At 42.3% G+C, this 16,573-nt stretch overlaps 1 protein-coding gene across 2 annotated transcripts in view; it reads left to right on the top strand.

The window, feature by feature from the left end:
* STK24 (serine/threonine kinase 24) overlaps positions 1-16,573 on the top strand; it is a 104,164-nt gene that overhangs the window by 47,080 nt on the left and 40,511 nt on the right. Inside the window, exon 2 of one of the 2 annotated variants that reach the window (XM_054719895.1) lies at positions 1,265-1,495. The exons of the other annotated variant lie outside the window; for it this stretch is intronic. Within the exon in view, the coding sequence (XP_054575870.1) occupies positions 1,265-1,495 (231 nt within the window). The remainder of the gene's footprint in view (positions 1-1,264; positions 1,496-16,573) is intronic. 2 annotated transcript variants of the gene reach the window in all.

Raw genomic sequence — 16,573 nt, 5'->3', positions numbered from 1 at the left:
ACGTCTCTGGTCGGAGCTCTCAGGGTGGGTGTGGGAGTCCCTGCAGCTGGATTCCTTGGAAATGGCACTGTGTGTGTGTTTTCAATTAACCAGGTTGGTGGGTAAGAGCTTTTAGAAGGTATTCAAGGGCATGATGTTTACATGACAAAGGAAAACAGGTTGCTTTTTGTTTCCTGGGATGTGGTTAAAATATTTAGTTAGGCCATTACAGTAGCTGAAAGTGAAGGTACGTGACACAGTATTTGTTGGACTTTAAAATCATGCCTGTTAGGAAGTAAGGGTATAAATGTTTTTCCCTATTACATAATATAGCTATTTAACCTATATTTTAGTATATAGCAGTGGTTCCCACCTCTTTTTGGCCATGCCCCACCTAAGCATCTCTAAAATGCTGATGCGCCCCCCCCCCCCACACACATATAATTCTTATTCGGTTATTCAAAAAGTGAACTCCTATTCACATGGAGGAAGCCTAAAAGGCCATTAACTTGGTCTAAACAAGCTTCCAAAGAACATGGCATCCATGAAAGAGATAAGGAATGAAAGGACAGTTGAAGTACTGAGGGAAGAAATCACTAAGAAATTGTTAAAAAAAATAATATGAAGTAATATGAAAAAATAGCAAATAAAGTTTCAAAACATATAATAGAGAACTGAAATGCATAAATGTCACAATATATATTTATATATTGTTTATGAGGCCCCTAGAACCAGCCAGGTTTGGGGAACACAGTACTAAACCATGAAACTGTATGATAAACCTGGGGAGGAGAGCAAAAAATGCAAAAAATTCACCGTTAATAACTCCCCCCCCGCCCCTTCCCCCATGGGGCGAGTGCCCCACATTGGGAACCACTGGTATATAGCAACCTGAATTTAGACAGTTTGGGAGAGGCGAGAAAGTGGAATTTTTGCTTAGTAGACAAGAGTGATTTTTCAACAAATCCATATATAGTCAAATAAATGGTTTGATTTTTATTTACTTTACCTATACAAGTGCTGGAGCCTTCCCCAGCTTTTCTAATCTGTGTATTTGTTTGTTTATACGCTTGATGTGTTTATAGTCTAATGCACACACGTAAGGGAGACTTGCAAATCTTTAAATCCTAAATGTGAAGAATTGTGGTCACAACCAGCCTAGTCCTTAAATGAGGAAGATGGGTCAGTCCTTGAAAGACTATGGTCTGAGTGTTACAAATAAGTACAAGGAAAAAGCAGTCCCAGTGCTGTGAGTCATTGATGTTTCCCTTTCTTTTTCCTACAGAACCTAAAAGCAGATCCAGAAGAGCTTTTTACAAAGCTAGAGAAAATTGGAAAGGGCTCTTTCGGTGAGGTGTTCAAAGGCATTGACAATCGGACTCAGAAAGTAGTTGCCATAAAAATCATTGATCTGGAAGAAGCTGAAGATGAGATAGAGGACATTCAACAGGAAATCACAGTGCTGAGTCAGTGTGATAGTCCATACGTAACCAAATATTATGGATCCTATCTGAAGGTAAGGCTTAAAAATAAAAACACAATTTTCCATGATGCAGCACTTGCCTGAGACGGAGCAGTGTGTGTGAAGGACTTCAATAAATAGCACAGCGGGTTTCCAGAGGAAGGAGAAACGTTTCGACCTTTGCAATCAAAAGAACTGGGCTTTGATAGTTTTATCATCTTAAATGTCACTATGGAAATATATTTTTGGTAGAAGTGTTTGATACTGAAATTGCCTTTCCAATAAAACAGCATTTCCAAGGGTACTTTGTCATCAAAATGCATTTCTTACTAAGTTATTATAATGATGACTGTTAAACACCTAATTTTAGCATGGCTTATGATAACTCATGCCAACCTGAGAATATTAGTCTTTTGATATTTCGGTTATCAAATGTGGTTTGATTTACTGCTGTTTTAAAGAATTAATAATGTTGCTTAGTGAGCAGTTTATCTACATTTGACTTTTAAGGATTCTAGGTAAGTAAATACTTACTTAAATAAAATAGTAATTATAATACAACACGACACAATGTCCTTGATCTTTACCAGTTCTTTAAGTGGAAAAGAATAGTAGTAAAACTGTTATTTTCAGTCTTTCATGGAACCACTTTAGATGTTGCAGGGTAAAAATCATTTCATACCACTAAGAAAGTTCAAGACTATTCCTGTGTTCCAAGTTCCTTGACATATGCTTGTTTTACTGAACTTAGAAATGTAGTATCTTTCAGAATGGGGTTTTGGAAATATTAAGAACTGGTGAAAAAAAATTATGAACTAATTCTTGTGGAAACTAAAACTTAATAGGTAGAAAGAATACTTCCAGAGGGAGGCAGCAGTATGTCCCAATAATGGAAGACTAGGCCTCCTCCTGTCCTAGCTTTATCCTCTAAATTCTCTGTGTTGCTGTTTGTAACTTACTCTCTTGTCAAAGGGATAGTGCAGGCTTTCATTTTTGTGGAAATGTGATGATAAGGTATAAGTGGAAGAGTGAGCATTTTGAGAACCATTAACTCACTTAAAATGAATATGTAAAGCAAGTCAAATTGAGTGGTAATGCTATTTTTTTTTCTCATAGCCTAAAGGCTGGCAATATGTCATAGGGTTAAGTGCACCATTTTGAAATGGAAAGGATACGTTTTGGAGTCAGATGTCATCAACGTGAATCTTGCTTGTTTGGGTGTGTGGCCTTGAGCAAGTTGTTTATTTTAAATAACTTCCCTGTTTTCTCATTTGTAAAATGGGAAATAATGGAATATACCTCATTGTTGCAAAGATGAAATGGAATTGCATGAAAGTATCTGACATGTAGTAGCTACTTAATAAATGTTATTTTCCTTGATTGATTGATTTTATTCATACCTCATCTCTGAAATTACCTTGCAATGAAGGAGGTACCAACTGAGGTCAAACAAGGAGGAGGAAGTGAGCAATAACAGTGGATGTTGCTGTGGGGGTGCATTCACTTTGGGACTTAACAGGGCAAAAAGGGAGTACGTGACTTCCATATGGGAAAGCAAAGGTTTCTTGATGTTGAATTTCTATTGAGAAAAAGCAAACATCTAAAGAAACCCAAGTTGAACTCTCCACTGTAACTTGCTGTCCTTTGTGAAATGACTTCAACAATAGTTTCATGGTAAATTCAGAGTTGGGCTTCATGTGGTATTCTAATGTGTTTTAATATGAATTATGGTACCTTTGGCAAAGGAAATGTGGAAAATCCTCACAACTTTCAGGTGACTTATACCATCTAATATTTAACTATGGAATTAAGGATCAAGTGGTTCAAAAGTATATTCTTCAACCTCAGTTGCTCAGCAGAATTTTTACTGCATTCGGGAATAAATTGCTTTATTTTAGCCAAACATGATGTTACCTTGACTGTATATACTGAGAGATTCTTCCTGGTAAGTCCTATAATTGCCTGAGTCACTAATTCTAGAACATACATTTCAAGTCAACCTAACCTTGATCTAGAGATGCCCAATGAATTTATTTAATCAACATAATGTCGGCTGCTAGAATAACCTCCTAAATGTATAATGGCTCAAATATGATAGATGCTTATTTCTTACTCACTGGTAGCCCTACTTTGTGGGCAGTTTTTCTCCAAACCAGCAGTCGCCAACCGGTGGTCTGTAGACCACTGGTGGTCCATGAGGTCCGAAAGCTTGGCTACCACTGCTCCAAACAGTGATTGAGGAACCCAAGTTCCTTCTACCTAGTTGTTCCCTTCTTCCATTTGTGGGCTTGCCTGCTTTAAGTCTCATGGAGGCAAAAAAATGGAGGCTCCTGTGGGAAGTTTTCATGTGCCTAGGCCTAGCCATAGAGCACATTATTTCTTTCTGCCCACATTGCCCTGGCCAGAACTCAGTCACAGGACCACACCTAGCTTAGGCGAGGCTGGAAAATGTCATCTAATTGTGTGCTTCATGGAAGAGGAAATGGGCTTGGTGCTCAGCTAGCCATTCCTTTCCAAAGCCACTTAGTATGTTGACTCTCCACGTAGGATAAGAAGTTTTGATAATTTTGTCTAGTATATTTTACTAGGCAGATTGTTGTTTAGAAAATAACTGCCTCAGGAATGCCAGGAATAGTATCACAATTTCTTAAATCGTGTAAAGATGACTCTGTCTCACTTGACTAAAAACATAATGAACTGCTCTTGTTAAACCATATTAACTATCATAAGTTGGACAGGGTGAGAATCCAAGACCTGTGATTGTATCTGCCCAATCTTGTAGGACAGAGTTTCATTAATTTCCTTGGCCCAGAGGAAGACCCTCAGTGATGATCCAGAGGCTGTTTTTCTGTCCTCTATTTAGGTTAATGAAGTTTAAATTAGTATAGTCCTGTCAAGTAAGGTAAAAACTAAATTGATATGTGAGACAAATGGGTCTTTGACACAAAGTTGAAAAGAATTGTGGTTTATATGGTTGGCTGCCCTTTAAAAACAAAACAAAACCATAGTGTTGTCAGAGGTAATATTCTTAGTTTTTTAAAGTAGTGATGGGAGAGAGAGCCTTAGGATTTCACTTAGTGTTAAGGGGCTTTACATTTTCATAGAGCAAGATTGGCCAAAGAGGAAGTTAGCAGAAAATGGTTTCTTTATTACTGGGTTAGTATTAAAAGTTCTCATTATGATGTTTTGGTTTCAATCATCTAGTCTAGGAAAAGAGATTAAAAACAATAGGTAAGTAGTCATCTTTGTTGTAGTATGAATATTAAGGAGACATGGCCATGGAGTGAGTGGTTGTTTAATAGTGGATTCAGATCCCTGACTTAGAATAAAATTTTCTTCAGTTCCTAAAAATTTTTAGGGTAGTTTTACCCATTGGATTCACTAGAAAAATGATATGAAAAAGTCCCTTGATGAGTTTTAGAAAACAAAGTCCTCTATGTAAGTACAGCTTCTTCTGGTAAAGGATTGATTGTGTTGTGTATGTTACAGATATATGTACTCTGGCATAGTTTTTTAAAGTTACATTCTTTTGACTCGTCATTAGAGTAGTATTAATGAATGAAAAAGCAAGAAAGATGCTAATAGCTTGCCTTTTTTTTTTTTTTTCTCATTTTAAACATGGTATGTCACTCATAGTGCTAAAAGCAGAGATCTTCTCACTATAGCCTCTGAGCTTTGGGCTAACTGCCTAGCCCAGTGGTCGGCAAACTCATTAGTCAACAGAGCCAAATATCAACAGTACAACGATTGAAATTTCTTTTGAGAGCCAAATTTTTTAAACTTAAACTTCTTCTAACGCCACTTCTTCAAAATAGACTCGACCAGGCTGTGGTATTTTGTGGAAGAGCCACACTCAAGGGACCAAAGAGCCGCAGTTTGCCGACCACGGGCCTAGACAATAAAATGACCTTTTTCATTTCATTAAATTAAACAAGGAGAGTTAAGCTTGTTTTGATATTTTTTGATTTGTGGCACCGTCATCATTGATCTATGTAGACCTTGTCTATTTTGATCCATTTTATTATTTCATCCTTCATCCCCACTGCACTGCTCTTTTGTACCACAAGTTGTGATGTGTCTTAGGACAGCTTCCTTCTTTCTTTATAGACTTTACCTGTGGGCTGGTCAAGGGTCACTTTTTCCTGGAAGCATTTGCTTGTTCAGGTACCAGAAACCTTTCTCAGAAGCCTCCCCAGACCACTTTCCTCATATTTCATTCATCAGAACTGAGTCACAGGCTGATGCCTCAGTCAGCCCCTGGCTGTGGGATGGGGCCACCTCATTAGTTCCCACCAAACAGAATTTACCTCTGGAGCTGGAAGAAGGGTCACTAGAGCTTCCCCAGAGTCACAAAGTCCGGGGAGAGAGAAATGGGGAGGTGGTGGATCAACCAACAACGCCTCTGACAAGGGGTCTGGTGGGTCCTGCCCTTGATGTGCCCATTTTTTGACCATCTGCTCTATGCCACCACCGTTCTGAGAAGTCTGGCATCTGCTCACATGTGAGCCCTCCCTATGGGTATGGCCAGTGGGAGTCCACTGGGAAGCTTGAGCATTTCAGCCAGACAATGGGTCTGCAGGCTCTTAGCCCAGGATCACCATTTCACACTTGCCTTGAATCCTAGGCTGTTAAATATCATCTTCAAAAGAACATATTGTCCTAGTGTTGAATTTTTATTTACTGCCTCCTTATTTCTTGGGTAGTTTAACAGGAAATTCTTGCCTAGCATGTATAAATGGTTTTATTTAATCCTCAATACATAGATTATGTTCACCTCTGTAGCTCATATGTCTTAAGTGAATGGATTTGGATTTGTTCCAGTAACTATGGCCCACTTCGACATGGATCCAGAAGCCTAGCCAATCTATTAAGAAAAAAAAATCTTTCCTATGTTGCTGGGAAATTGGAAATGGAGAGCTGCTTCAGCTGCCAGAGCTGGTTGTCACATCAGCCCATGCAGGGTGGCCTTGTCCCTCAAACTCCTTTGCTTACACCCAGTGTCTGCCAAGAATCCCTTTTTGGTTTTGTGGTCCTGCAGCTTTCTTTGTCTGCGCGTCCTTCCTCGCTCTGTGCCTGTGGATGGTTCTGTAGTGGCCCATAAAATGGTCTGGCAGAGTAGCCGGTCCAGTGACTTATTAGCACACTTGCTTTCTGCAGAAATGAGTTTTTACTGACAGCTGTGTTTGTTTATTCTTCACCCTTAACATCCTAGCTAGGTTCTTTGTGGTAACATTGCTTTTTTGTCTGACATTTGAGACCTGTTGGGCCCTGAAGGACTGAATCATGTGGAGTTAGTTCTTGGTCATTTCAAGAGTGGAGGAAGGGATTTAGACATTTCTCTTTTGGAAACTCACCTGACCTAAAGGTTTTTGGTCTGTTTGGGAGTCCTTTTGTCCCTGTTATTCTGATTCATCTTAAAATAAGCAAGTTACTTTGTTGGGGACTTTTCCTCTATCCTCTTTGGATATCTAAAAGATTAATTGAACCAAACCTTTAAGACAGAGGCATTTTCCCTCATAAAGCTCTTTATGAGTAGATTGTTATTTTCCTTCTTTCCTTCCTATGGACGATGCACAGATAACTGTAAAAGGTATTCTGATGTACTATTTATTTGCATTACTGAGGTGGCAAGGATCAAATATCTTTAGACATTTCTGTGCCTGAAGGAAAGAGGATTTTTTTTTTTTAAGGAAATTGTGAGATGATATACAATAGAATATATGCAAATAGTTGGCTAACTCTGCAGTTAGTGGGGGAAGAATCGATGTTTTGGCTATTTACTTGTTAAGTATTACACTGGGTGAGGTGCGTTTTTACACTGGGTGAGGTACTTAACTTAGTTTCCAGAATTTTGATGATTTTTGGTTGACTTAGTATGAGATTGACTTTGTGATTCATTATATGCTTCGATTGGCCCTAGTGCCTTTTCCCTGTCATTATCAGTGGAGATAGGTCAATGGCAAGGTTGATTCTAGACCAGTGCCTACAGAAGTTAATTACCTGTATTTTTCATTTACGTTCAAGCCTTTTCTCTTGCTTCTAGTCAAGGCTGGTATAGGGTGGCACATGGGTTTTGGAGTCATTTTGGGGCACATCACTTAAACTGGTGTGATGCGTTGGCTTGTGTTGAAATGTGTGATAGAAGACACTGATTCTTTAAAAGTAACAATTGATTTATGCCTCTTCTTTGAGAAGGAAGTGCTATTATACTCGCTTTCTCTCCTGAGGTGTAGCATGAGACTTCTTGTCTTTCTCTTGTCTCTTTTATACCTAGGTGGATTCTGGGTACTTTTCTTTTTGAAAGTTAAGATCCAGTCAGAAATCTTTCAGACTTGTCCCTAGAAGAAAGGGGGCATACATATGCCAAATGCAAAACCACAATGATTTCTTTGATTGCAGGGACCTTTGGCCAGCTTGCAGTAAGAACTTGCCTTTAGAAGATCCTTTGGTTCCCTTCAATGTCTCCCTCTCCTCAAAGGGATGGCAGCCCGATGGACAGTGGGCACATGACCCTGACATCGACAGACTTCCGTGGAGGTAAGCTGCTCTGTCAGTGTCGCCAGACAGACATGCGCCTTCCTCATCAGTCCTGAGCCCTGCCTTCATCCACACCTTGTACACATGAGAACTTGAGGCTTTTTTCTCTTGCTTCCAGCCACGGCTAGGGTTCTGGCACCTCAGGTAACAAATATTCCTTCTTCCCTGGGACTTAGAAATGAGTGGAGTGAAAGGCTTCTGTGGCAGCTTTCTCCTGGTTGAGATGGTATCTTGAACTCATGGACAATCCTTTATGGCTCTGTGTCTGTCTACCATTGCACATTGGGCTTAATTCTGGCCACTGGTGCCATTTGGGGACAAGTTGCAAAGAGTCTGTTCCCCCTTCTCACTTGTATTAGGAAATAAACTATTGATGAAGTTGCTGTTAACTGCTGTGGTGTGTACCCTCGCCTGAGTCTGGTGCTAATGTGTACAAATTTTAGAGACCAAGCTCTGAACTTGTTAGAAGGTATTGCTTCAAATCTTGATCCAGGCCAGGCACAGAGGACCAGAATCATACATGTCTCTAGAAAGTGGATGGCAGCCCTGGACAAGCTGGATGGTTGTTGGGCAGAAACTCAGCTTCCTCCTGCTATATTCTAAAGGAATAGATTTATCAGAATAAATGAGTGTGTTTCCAGCGTATTTTTGTTGTTTTGTTTTTGTTTCAGTTACGCACTTAGGTTGGGAAAATATTCTGGGAGTGAATTTATTACACTTTTACTGTTTTAATGTAAAACTGAGAGTTTAAGTATGGCTGCCAAAATCGATTTTAACCCAAGTATGATCCTTCTAACTTTAATAGAGGTCACATTTACTTTTCAACACTGACGGGGAGAGTGGGTGTTGCAGGACTGGCTAGCCCTTTTTTGGGGTCTTTATTCTAACTCATTAAGATAATCTTTATGACTTGTCAGGATCTCCTTTCTAACCTCATTGGCACACTTAGCAGCTGAGCTCCTGCAAGGCTCTGGCTAGTGTAGAATGTATTAAGAAGATTATCTCCTGGTTCCTGCATGCTCCTTTACTTTTCAGGTCTCTCACTATGTGCTCGCTTTCTAAGAGGTGCATTAAGCCCTGTGCGATCCCTTGCTCTTTCCTTTACGGGCCCTGCGAACAGGAGGCAGCAGCTTTAATGAAAGGCAGCCATGTACACAGTGAACTTCAAAGTCATCGCAGGAGGTTAGGAACTCAAGGTTATTAAGTTAATTTAAATTCTAGCTTCACATATTGGTTTAATGTACCAAGTTTGATACTATTTTTTCTGGTTTTAATCAAGCTTCTGTCTCCATTTTATAATCTGGAGCTTAGAACTGGTCCATTGGAGTAGCTGTCAACTAGAGTGGCACGTTCTTAGTCTCTCACTTTCTGTTTTCTTCTTTGAGCAAATAATTATTGGGTCCCTTAACCTATACTGGATGCACCGCAAGTGTTTAGAGTTGTGTCCGTCTTTAACTTGTTTTTAAAAATTGGGATCTCTTGTTTGGTAAGTTGGGATCTCTCATCTGGCAGTTTGGCTTAGGATTGGAGCCCATGGAGCACATTTCACTAGGTGCACTTGTGCCATTCTGAGAAAAACAGTTTGGAGAACAGGAGAGGAGGTCAGGTGAGGGCAGAGTAAGATGAGTGCGTGGCCTCTTGGATCTGTTTCTTGGAGTTTCTCCAGCACTGACTTAGGAGTGGAGAGCCGAGACAGCAGCTTAAAGAAAATAACCTCGATTAGTGTTGGAGACTCTGGGAGAAGCCTGGGTAAGATTTCCCTGGGACAGAGGGCAAGGAGATGGGGAGATTTGAGAGAGAGAGAGATATCAGGGAAATTTCTTAGTAAAGATACTGAACTGAAGGAGAGAGAAAGGAAAGCCGATTGGAACTTTGGGCTGTATCAGACTGTCCTTTAGGTGATGGCTTGTATGCTGTCCCACCCTAGACAGGAGCTGTAGGCGAGTGCTGTTCAGTGTCGGGTAACTTGAGAGTAAACTGGATGTGATCACAGCAGGCTATTCTGTGCATGCACCCAGTTTTCATAGTTTATTATTCAGATAGCATGGTTTTCTGTTCCTAAATTTTAAGAAAGGGAATTTCACTTGAAAAGTCTTCCCCTGAAAGTTTGTCACTGGTGACGTCAACCTCTTTGCTGTCCCAATTCCCACCTCTCTTGACTGTTCCTGCCCCCTCCCCTCCCCCCCCAGGTGGGGTGGGCAGTGTCTGTGCACAGCCTCTGCGCCCCCAGGAAATGAGACGGCAGTGTGCAGGTTGGTGTGGATCTCCCTGGGGTTGCTCTGCTCCTGGCAGACCACTTCATTGTCTCCCTGAGAGGCTATGTAAGTGAACCCCAATTCAGTTCCTGAAAACTGTTTTTAGTCATTTTGGTTAATTAGAGGCTCAAGAGTTTCAAACCACATATACGAGGTGTGAATAATGTGATTATAAATTTTTTTAAAACCCTCTGTTGTGACCCCCCCCCCCCCCTGCTTTTTTGTATTCTCATTTCAAAGTTTAAGCAGTAACTTGAATGACCAGGTTGGTTCTAGAAAGACAGTGTGTTGACTAGTCTGACAAGGATGTGCCTGTTTTCCTCATCATAAATAATAAGAAAAGGTGTGGGCACTTGAGGACGTTGAAGTGTGTGATGTGTAATTTAAAAAATGTGAGCCTCCCATTGTTCTCATGAGTCTGGAATAATGAAGCTTACTACTAATATCACTCACAGTGTGTTAAGTCAGGCCTTCCCAACTTTTGTATGTTGAATTAAACTTCCTCGTCACTTGTGGAGTGAGGTTCTTGGGGTACTGCTGAAGGAAGAACTTTCAGAAGCCCCCATGGGAGCATGGGATGTTTGTTTGCCTTAAGTTACATTCCTCAGATTCCAAAGTCCCCTGCCCCTTAAGCCAGTCCTGGAAAAGGTGCAGCTGGGGTTCCAGCAGAGCTAGAAACAAAGCCAGTGTCCAGAGCTTCCGGTCCATGGTGCAGCCAGTGCAGTTCAGCTTCCAAGTTAATTAAAGTCCATTAGTCCATGTGGGACTCCCACATGGCCCTGAGCCATGTGGATGCAGGGGAGCACAGTGTGTATGTGTGTGTGTGTGTGTGTGTGTGTGTGAGAGAGAGAGAGGAGGGGGGGAGCGCGCTTCCTTTGTTTGGATGTTTAAATATTGCAGTGGCCACATCCACCCTGGCCACTAATTTGTTCAGTGTGTGTGTGTGTGTGTGTGTGTGTGTGTGTGTGTGTGTGTGAAAGAGAGGAGGGGGGGAGCGCGCTTCCTTTGTTTGGATGTTTAAATATTGCAGTGGCCACATCCACCCTGGCCACTAATTTGTTCCCAGGTATGTCTGGCAGGTAGTCACCCTCCCATGTCACTCAGACTTGACTGGGTATGCATCTGTTGTCCAGTCCCTTCCCCCATCAGTCAGCAGGGAACAGACTTAGCAAAGCTGTATAAATGGCATGCCTATATTATTTAGCCTTCCCTTTCCTCCTTTCCTGTTAAGTAATAACCATGTTATTACAACGGCACCAGAATCTCATTATCATAGGCACATAATTGGGCTCCATGAATGAAGAGGAGGTAATAAAGGGTCTCAGGTTGACTGGTGAGATGCCAGCTAGCCAGTGGACAGCTCCTAGCTGATAGATAGCTTCCTAGGGGCTCCTAGGAGGAACCCCATTCTTGGAGATAATAGTAGGTGCTACCTGATGAAATTTTGGATGTGTTTCGTTTAGCAGGTTTCTGTTCCTATATTCTCAGAGCATTTGAGACTCGTAAGGGAGGCAAATATGCAGCATTTCCTAAATGTGTTTCCTTGTGGGATCCTCCGTTCCCTTCTTTAATGGTAAATTTCATTCGATACTGAGTCCCTGGCAGATCAGCATGCCTGGGAAGATGAATCTTAGGAACCATTATGTGGTTAAGGACCTAGTATGTCTGGCGATGCCAAGTTAGCAATAAGTAATCACATTCTGCCAGTCTCCTGCTGTTTTGCTGTCTTTGAAAAGCATTCCTTAAAATGTTGGTGTTTTAAAAACTGGATGAATTAACAAAGACCATGAAGCAATCAATAAAAGGCAACTACTGAAGTAGCATGTTAATTTTTTAAAAAGTATATTTTATTGATTTTTTACAGAGAGGAAGGGAGAGGGATAGAGAGTTAGAAACATCGATGAGAGAAACATCGATCACCTGCCTCCTGCACACCCCCTACTGGGGATGTGCCCGCAACCAAGGTACATGCCCTTGACTGGAATCGAACCTGGAACCTTTCAGTCCTCAGGCTGACGCTCTATCCACTGAGCCAAACCGGTTAGGGCGCATGTTAATGTTTTAAACAGTTTTATTTTCCAGTGAATGGTTTTCTGAGTGATGCTGTGGAATTTGAGAGAAAACAAGGTATGAAGTATTTGGCCATATCCTGTTCCTCAGGAAACAAAGTAATGTTACACAAAATCATGAGCTGAAACTTGTAGGTTAAAATTTTGACGAATAGAAATTGTTGGGGGATTGAGGGGGTTCTGGTTAAAACCACGTTACCTTAAAATCCTTTTGTCTCAATTTTTCTTGAAATCATTTTAAAGCTATTTCTAAGCTTTCTCTTCCTCAGGTGGGTGTGGTTCGTGCATTTTATTTAATGCGCATTTGAGTGTTAATAAGCTACTTGGTTGGCTGTGTAGAGAGCAACCATGGGCAAGGCAGTGATGACCCTGGCCCTCAGGTCTGGGGAACATGACAGCCTTTCTCTGATTGGATTCCTAGTAACTTTGTTTGCTGTTCTTTACCTTGGTTACTGTTGGTGGTTGGCTGTTTTTGTTGTTGTGTTTTTTTTGTTTTTTTTTTTTTCTTGCCCGCTTTTAAGTACTGCCGGAGCTCCCAAGCCTTAGCTCCAAACTTGGACCTCTCTGAGCCACAGATCTGATTGTGGAAGCACTTGCCAGCCAGCTTCCCTGGAGTATCTATGGGAACTTCGCAATCAACATGCCCAAAGCAGTGAATTCTCTTGATGAGCTGGGTCTCTGGAAATCAAAAGTTCCCATAATCAAGGGATTGATTAGAAAGAGCTTATTTAATCCAGAGGTAGTAACTTAAAACAGGAACATAGGGGGCTTTGAAAACCGCGCATGCCCTGTCCCACCCCTGAACTGGGATCTAAGTGATGACCTGGTGGTGGTTATGAATGGCCTGGTTTAAACTCCTGTGGTGCAGCATCTCCCTTAGGCCGTGCATCGGAGACACCTTAGAAACGTGTGGGGCTTTGTAAGAGTGAGCCCGTCAGGACACAAGGCCTTTATTTGAAGCTGTTTTCAGAGGAGCCATGTGGAAGGCCCTCATGAAATTAACCAGCGGTCTCTAGGAGGCAGGCAATCTGGAGACAGTTACCAGAACATTCTTTACCCGCGGCTGTGTGGGATGCCTTAGTGGCTCCCACATCCTGCTTTCCCTCCCCTTTCTGTTAACGTTGCTCCTGGGACTCCCCAGGCAGGAGAGCTCAGGCAGGTTGGCTGCAGCAGGTGATCCCCGCTGTCCCTTTGAAGGAGGTGGGGAGAGTGCGGGAGGGGAGTGATAAGCCTTCTCCCACGTCGTTGGCACAGGTTCTGTGGCCTTACAGGCTCTGACACACCACCTACCACTCTGGCCTTTCAGCCTCTGCACAGCTTGTTTCCCTTGATTGTTCTTGCTGCTGTCATTGAGGGATGGAGATGACTTTAGGAGAAGTCAGAATGACCCAGGTTCAGCACCTGTCCTTGGGCCCATCACAGTGCCTGTTTTTCTATACATCTTGTCATCCGCTCACCTCAACTCTAGGGATGGGAGGAAAAAGCCTCCTCCTCGCCTTTCCTCCAAATGGAGGACACACCACCAGGCAAGGCGGGGCCAGGGTTAGCGTGGGTTTAGAGGCAAAGGCCAGCGGGGCCTGCTGGGTGTGTGCGTAGAGCTGCCTCCGTGAGCTAGCCAGTAGGACCCCCACCTGTATCTCTGGAGCACTTAATTCAGTGATTCAAAGACCATGGCCCATAATTTGAAGTGAACAATGTGAGACTGGGAAATTAGGTTTTAGCCTCTAATTTGTGGGGCATCTTTGCTGTTTCTGTGGCATGGAAAGTGAAATAAGTGGACATAAAATATTTAATATGGTAGGTACGGGGAAAAGAAATAATACAAAAAGAATTTTCTTGATGATACTCAAGGTGGGAGACTGCAAACCAATACACAGAACACATGGGGGATCTGACCCAGCAAGTGCTGTAGGGGACGGGGCTGCAGTGGTTGGGTGGTCTCCCGGGGAGATGGCTCTGAGCCAAGACCCAAGAATGAAGGCAGGAAGCAGCCTGGCTGTTTGGAGGAAGAGTGCTGTGGGCCGAGGAGGTGGCGAGGAACAGCCTGGCAGATAAGGAATGCTTTCATGTGGGGCTTGCTCGCTTCCTGGGTCTGGGCCAGAATCTGTCTGGTGGAGTTGGGAGGAATCTGGAATATACTTGTTGCTTCTAGAAATGCTCGACTAAGATTGTTAGACTCTTAAGTATATTAAAACTTGGAAAGGAGAGTGGAGTGCGTGCCAGGAAATGATATGATTTGTCCATTTTATCATCTGTTTTGTAATTCCTTTGGGTTGTTTTCTTAGGTTTTTGGCTTATTTTGATTTCAGGGTTACTTCCAAATAACTGTCTAGTTGCCATGCTTCTTATTTCTATTTTCACTATGTATTGTCTTTAATTAATATACTCTGCTATAAAGAAAATGGGTTTTGGGTTTATGATTCTTCTTAAGGACATGAATATAGTAAGTAGAGTCTCTGAAAAGAAGAAATTTATGTACATTTTAATAAACATGATCACATGCACAGCTCTTTGAAACCTCCTTTGAGCAGTAATTTCCCAGCTGTTTACAAATTGGGTTTTTTATTTTGTGGAGGGGGAGGCACAGCGTTCTTTAAGAAGGACCAAATTGTTGGTCTACACCCAGAGGAGCCCACTGATGCTGGCCCAGGGCAGAGCCGGCTGATAGGTGCTGACTGGTTTTGGTCCTGGGTTTCTGGTCGCACAGGGAACCGGCAGCAGCAGCCTGTCCCTGCCCCGCAGCAGTGCGCGGATGGCTTTTCCCTTGCACAGCAGCCTCATGCCTTCCGCTGACATGGCGGCGACTTCTTTTCTCCATGAGAATTTCCTTTCTCAGCAGTAAACAAAAGCTTTATCCTTGTGGCTTAAGTTAGGATTTTAACCATGTTCTCTAGCACTTGTCAAGGTTTGGAGCTCATCCTGGTTGATTCCAGATTTGAGAGAGGATGTCTGCGGTGCTTCCGTCGCCTCCGCTCGCAGAGTCGTCATTTCCCTGCATTAATGGGTGCTCGTCTGGGCCCTTGGTTGGAACGTCAGAACTCCCCTCTTCCACGTGCACCCACACAGTGGCAGCCTCCCTCCAAGGCTCCTCTGCTTTGGAAGGCCTCTGCTGCTTTCCGCACTGGCCTCAGCCAGCTGCAACCTCTGGGAGAGGGAGAAGCACATCTGTTTTCTCGGGGAGTGGTTTTACTATGCAAGTAACTGTCCTTGCGTTACTGGGAAAAACAGAGAAGATACATGGCGTCCCTGGTGTCAGACTCCAGGGTGACGGGACAAAAGCAGAACCACTTACTTTTTTGGGGGGTGGACTAAACAAGTCTGCAAGTAAACCTTACTTTGAAATCATAAGGGAATACATTTTATTTTGCAATCAATCATGGGAAAAAAATTGTAGGCCCAGTGCCAACGATAATATAAAAGGTCTGCTTTGAAATGTTTCCGAGGATGGGGACTGTGGATTCCTTTCTCTCTCCCGAACACACTGTCCCAGTGTAATTGAAAGTCCCTGAAGACATTTGGCAGCTCCAGTGTATGTTTTTCTACCCCAAAAGTTGAATGAATTAAAATTTCAATAGGCTAAATATTTTACTTCATCAAAAAGAAACCCAGCTCTATTTCTGGCTGTTACCTATAGTTTAAAGGAAGCATTTACTGAATTTCTAGTTCTCTTTGTCTCATCATACATGTTCTGCATATTTAAACCTCTGTTTGGAGTAGCTAAACACAGATGATAGCTAATTATGCCAAGGCTTCCCCCCCTAAAACTTCTGTATTTCTGAGTACATTTTTAAAAAATGGTATGGTATATGACGTCACAAATCTTACCTAGGTTATGTAATGAGGGGCTGCGTGGTATGTAATTAAAGAGAAGACTGATTCCTAGTGAGGTAAGTAAACTTTCTCCTGTCCGGTAGTTTATGCAGCAAGCATGACATTTAGATCTTTGGGTAAATAATGACATTTACTTCAAAATAAGAACAATGGACTGCGGAGCCAAGCCCTTTACTGAATCGTGCCTGCCAGTAACACGTCGTCATGACCACTGCTGACTGACCATGGTTTGCCAGGTGCTGGACCCTGGGCACCTGGGGTTTGCATGTCTGATTATACATTGAGAACATGTGCATGTATCTCACTGTCCACTGTAAGTACACCTGTGCAGAAAGTAAAACATTAGGGAGTGGCCACAGCGTTGGAAGAGAAGCAGAGGGTTCAAGTAGCAGAAACATTTCCTCAGTCCAGTCCAGCATTGAGCAGACACGCATATTGAA

This window comes from Eptesicus fuscus, chromosome 8 (genome assembly GCF_027574615.1).
Source record: "Eptesicus fuscus isolate TK198812 chromosome 8, DD_ASM_mEF_20220401, whole genome shotgun sequence".
Taxonomy (NCBI): domain Eukaryota; kingdom Metazoa; phylum Chordata; class Mammalia; order Chiroptera; family Vespertilionidae; genus Eptesicus; species Eptesicus fuscus.
Note: the sequence above shows the minus strand (reverse complement) of the source record. Positions and strands in the feature narration are given on the sequence as shown.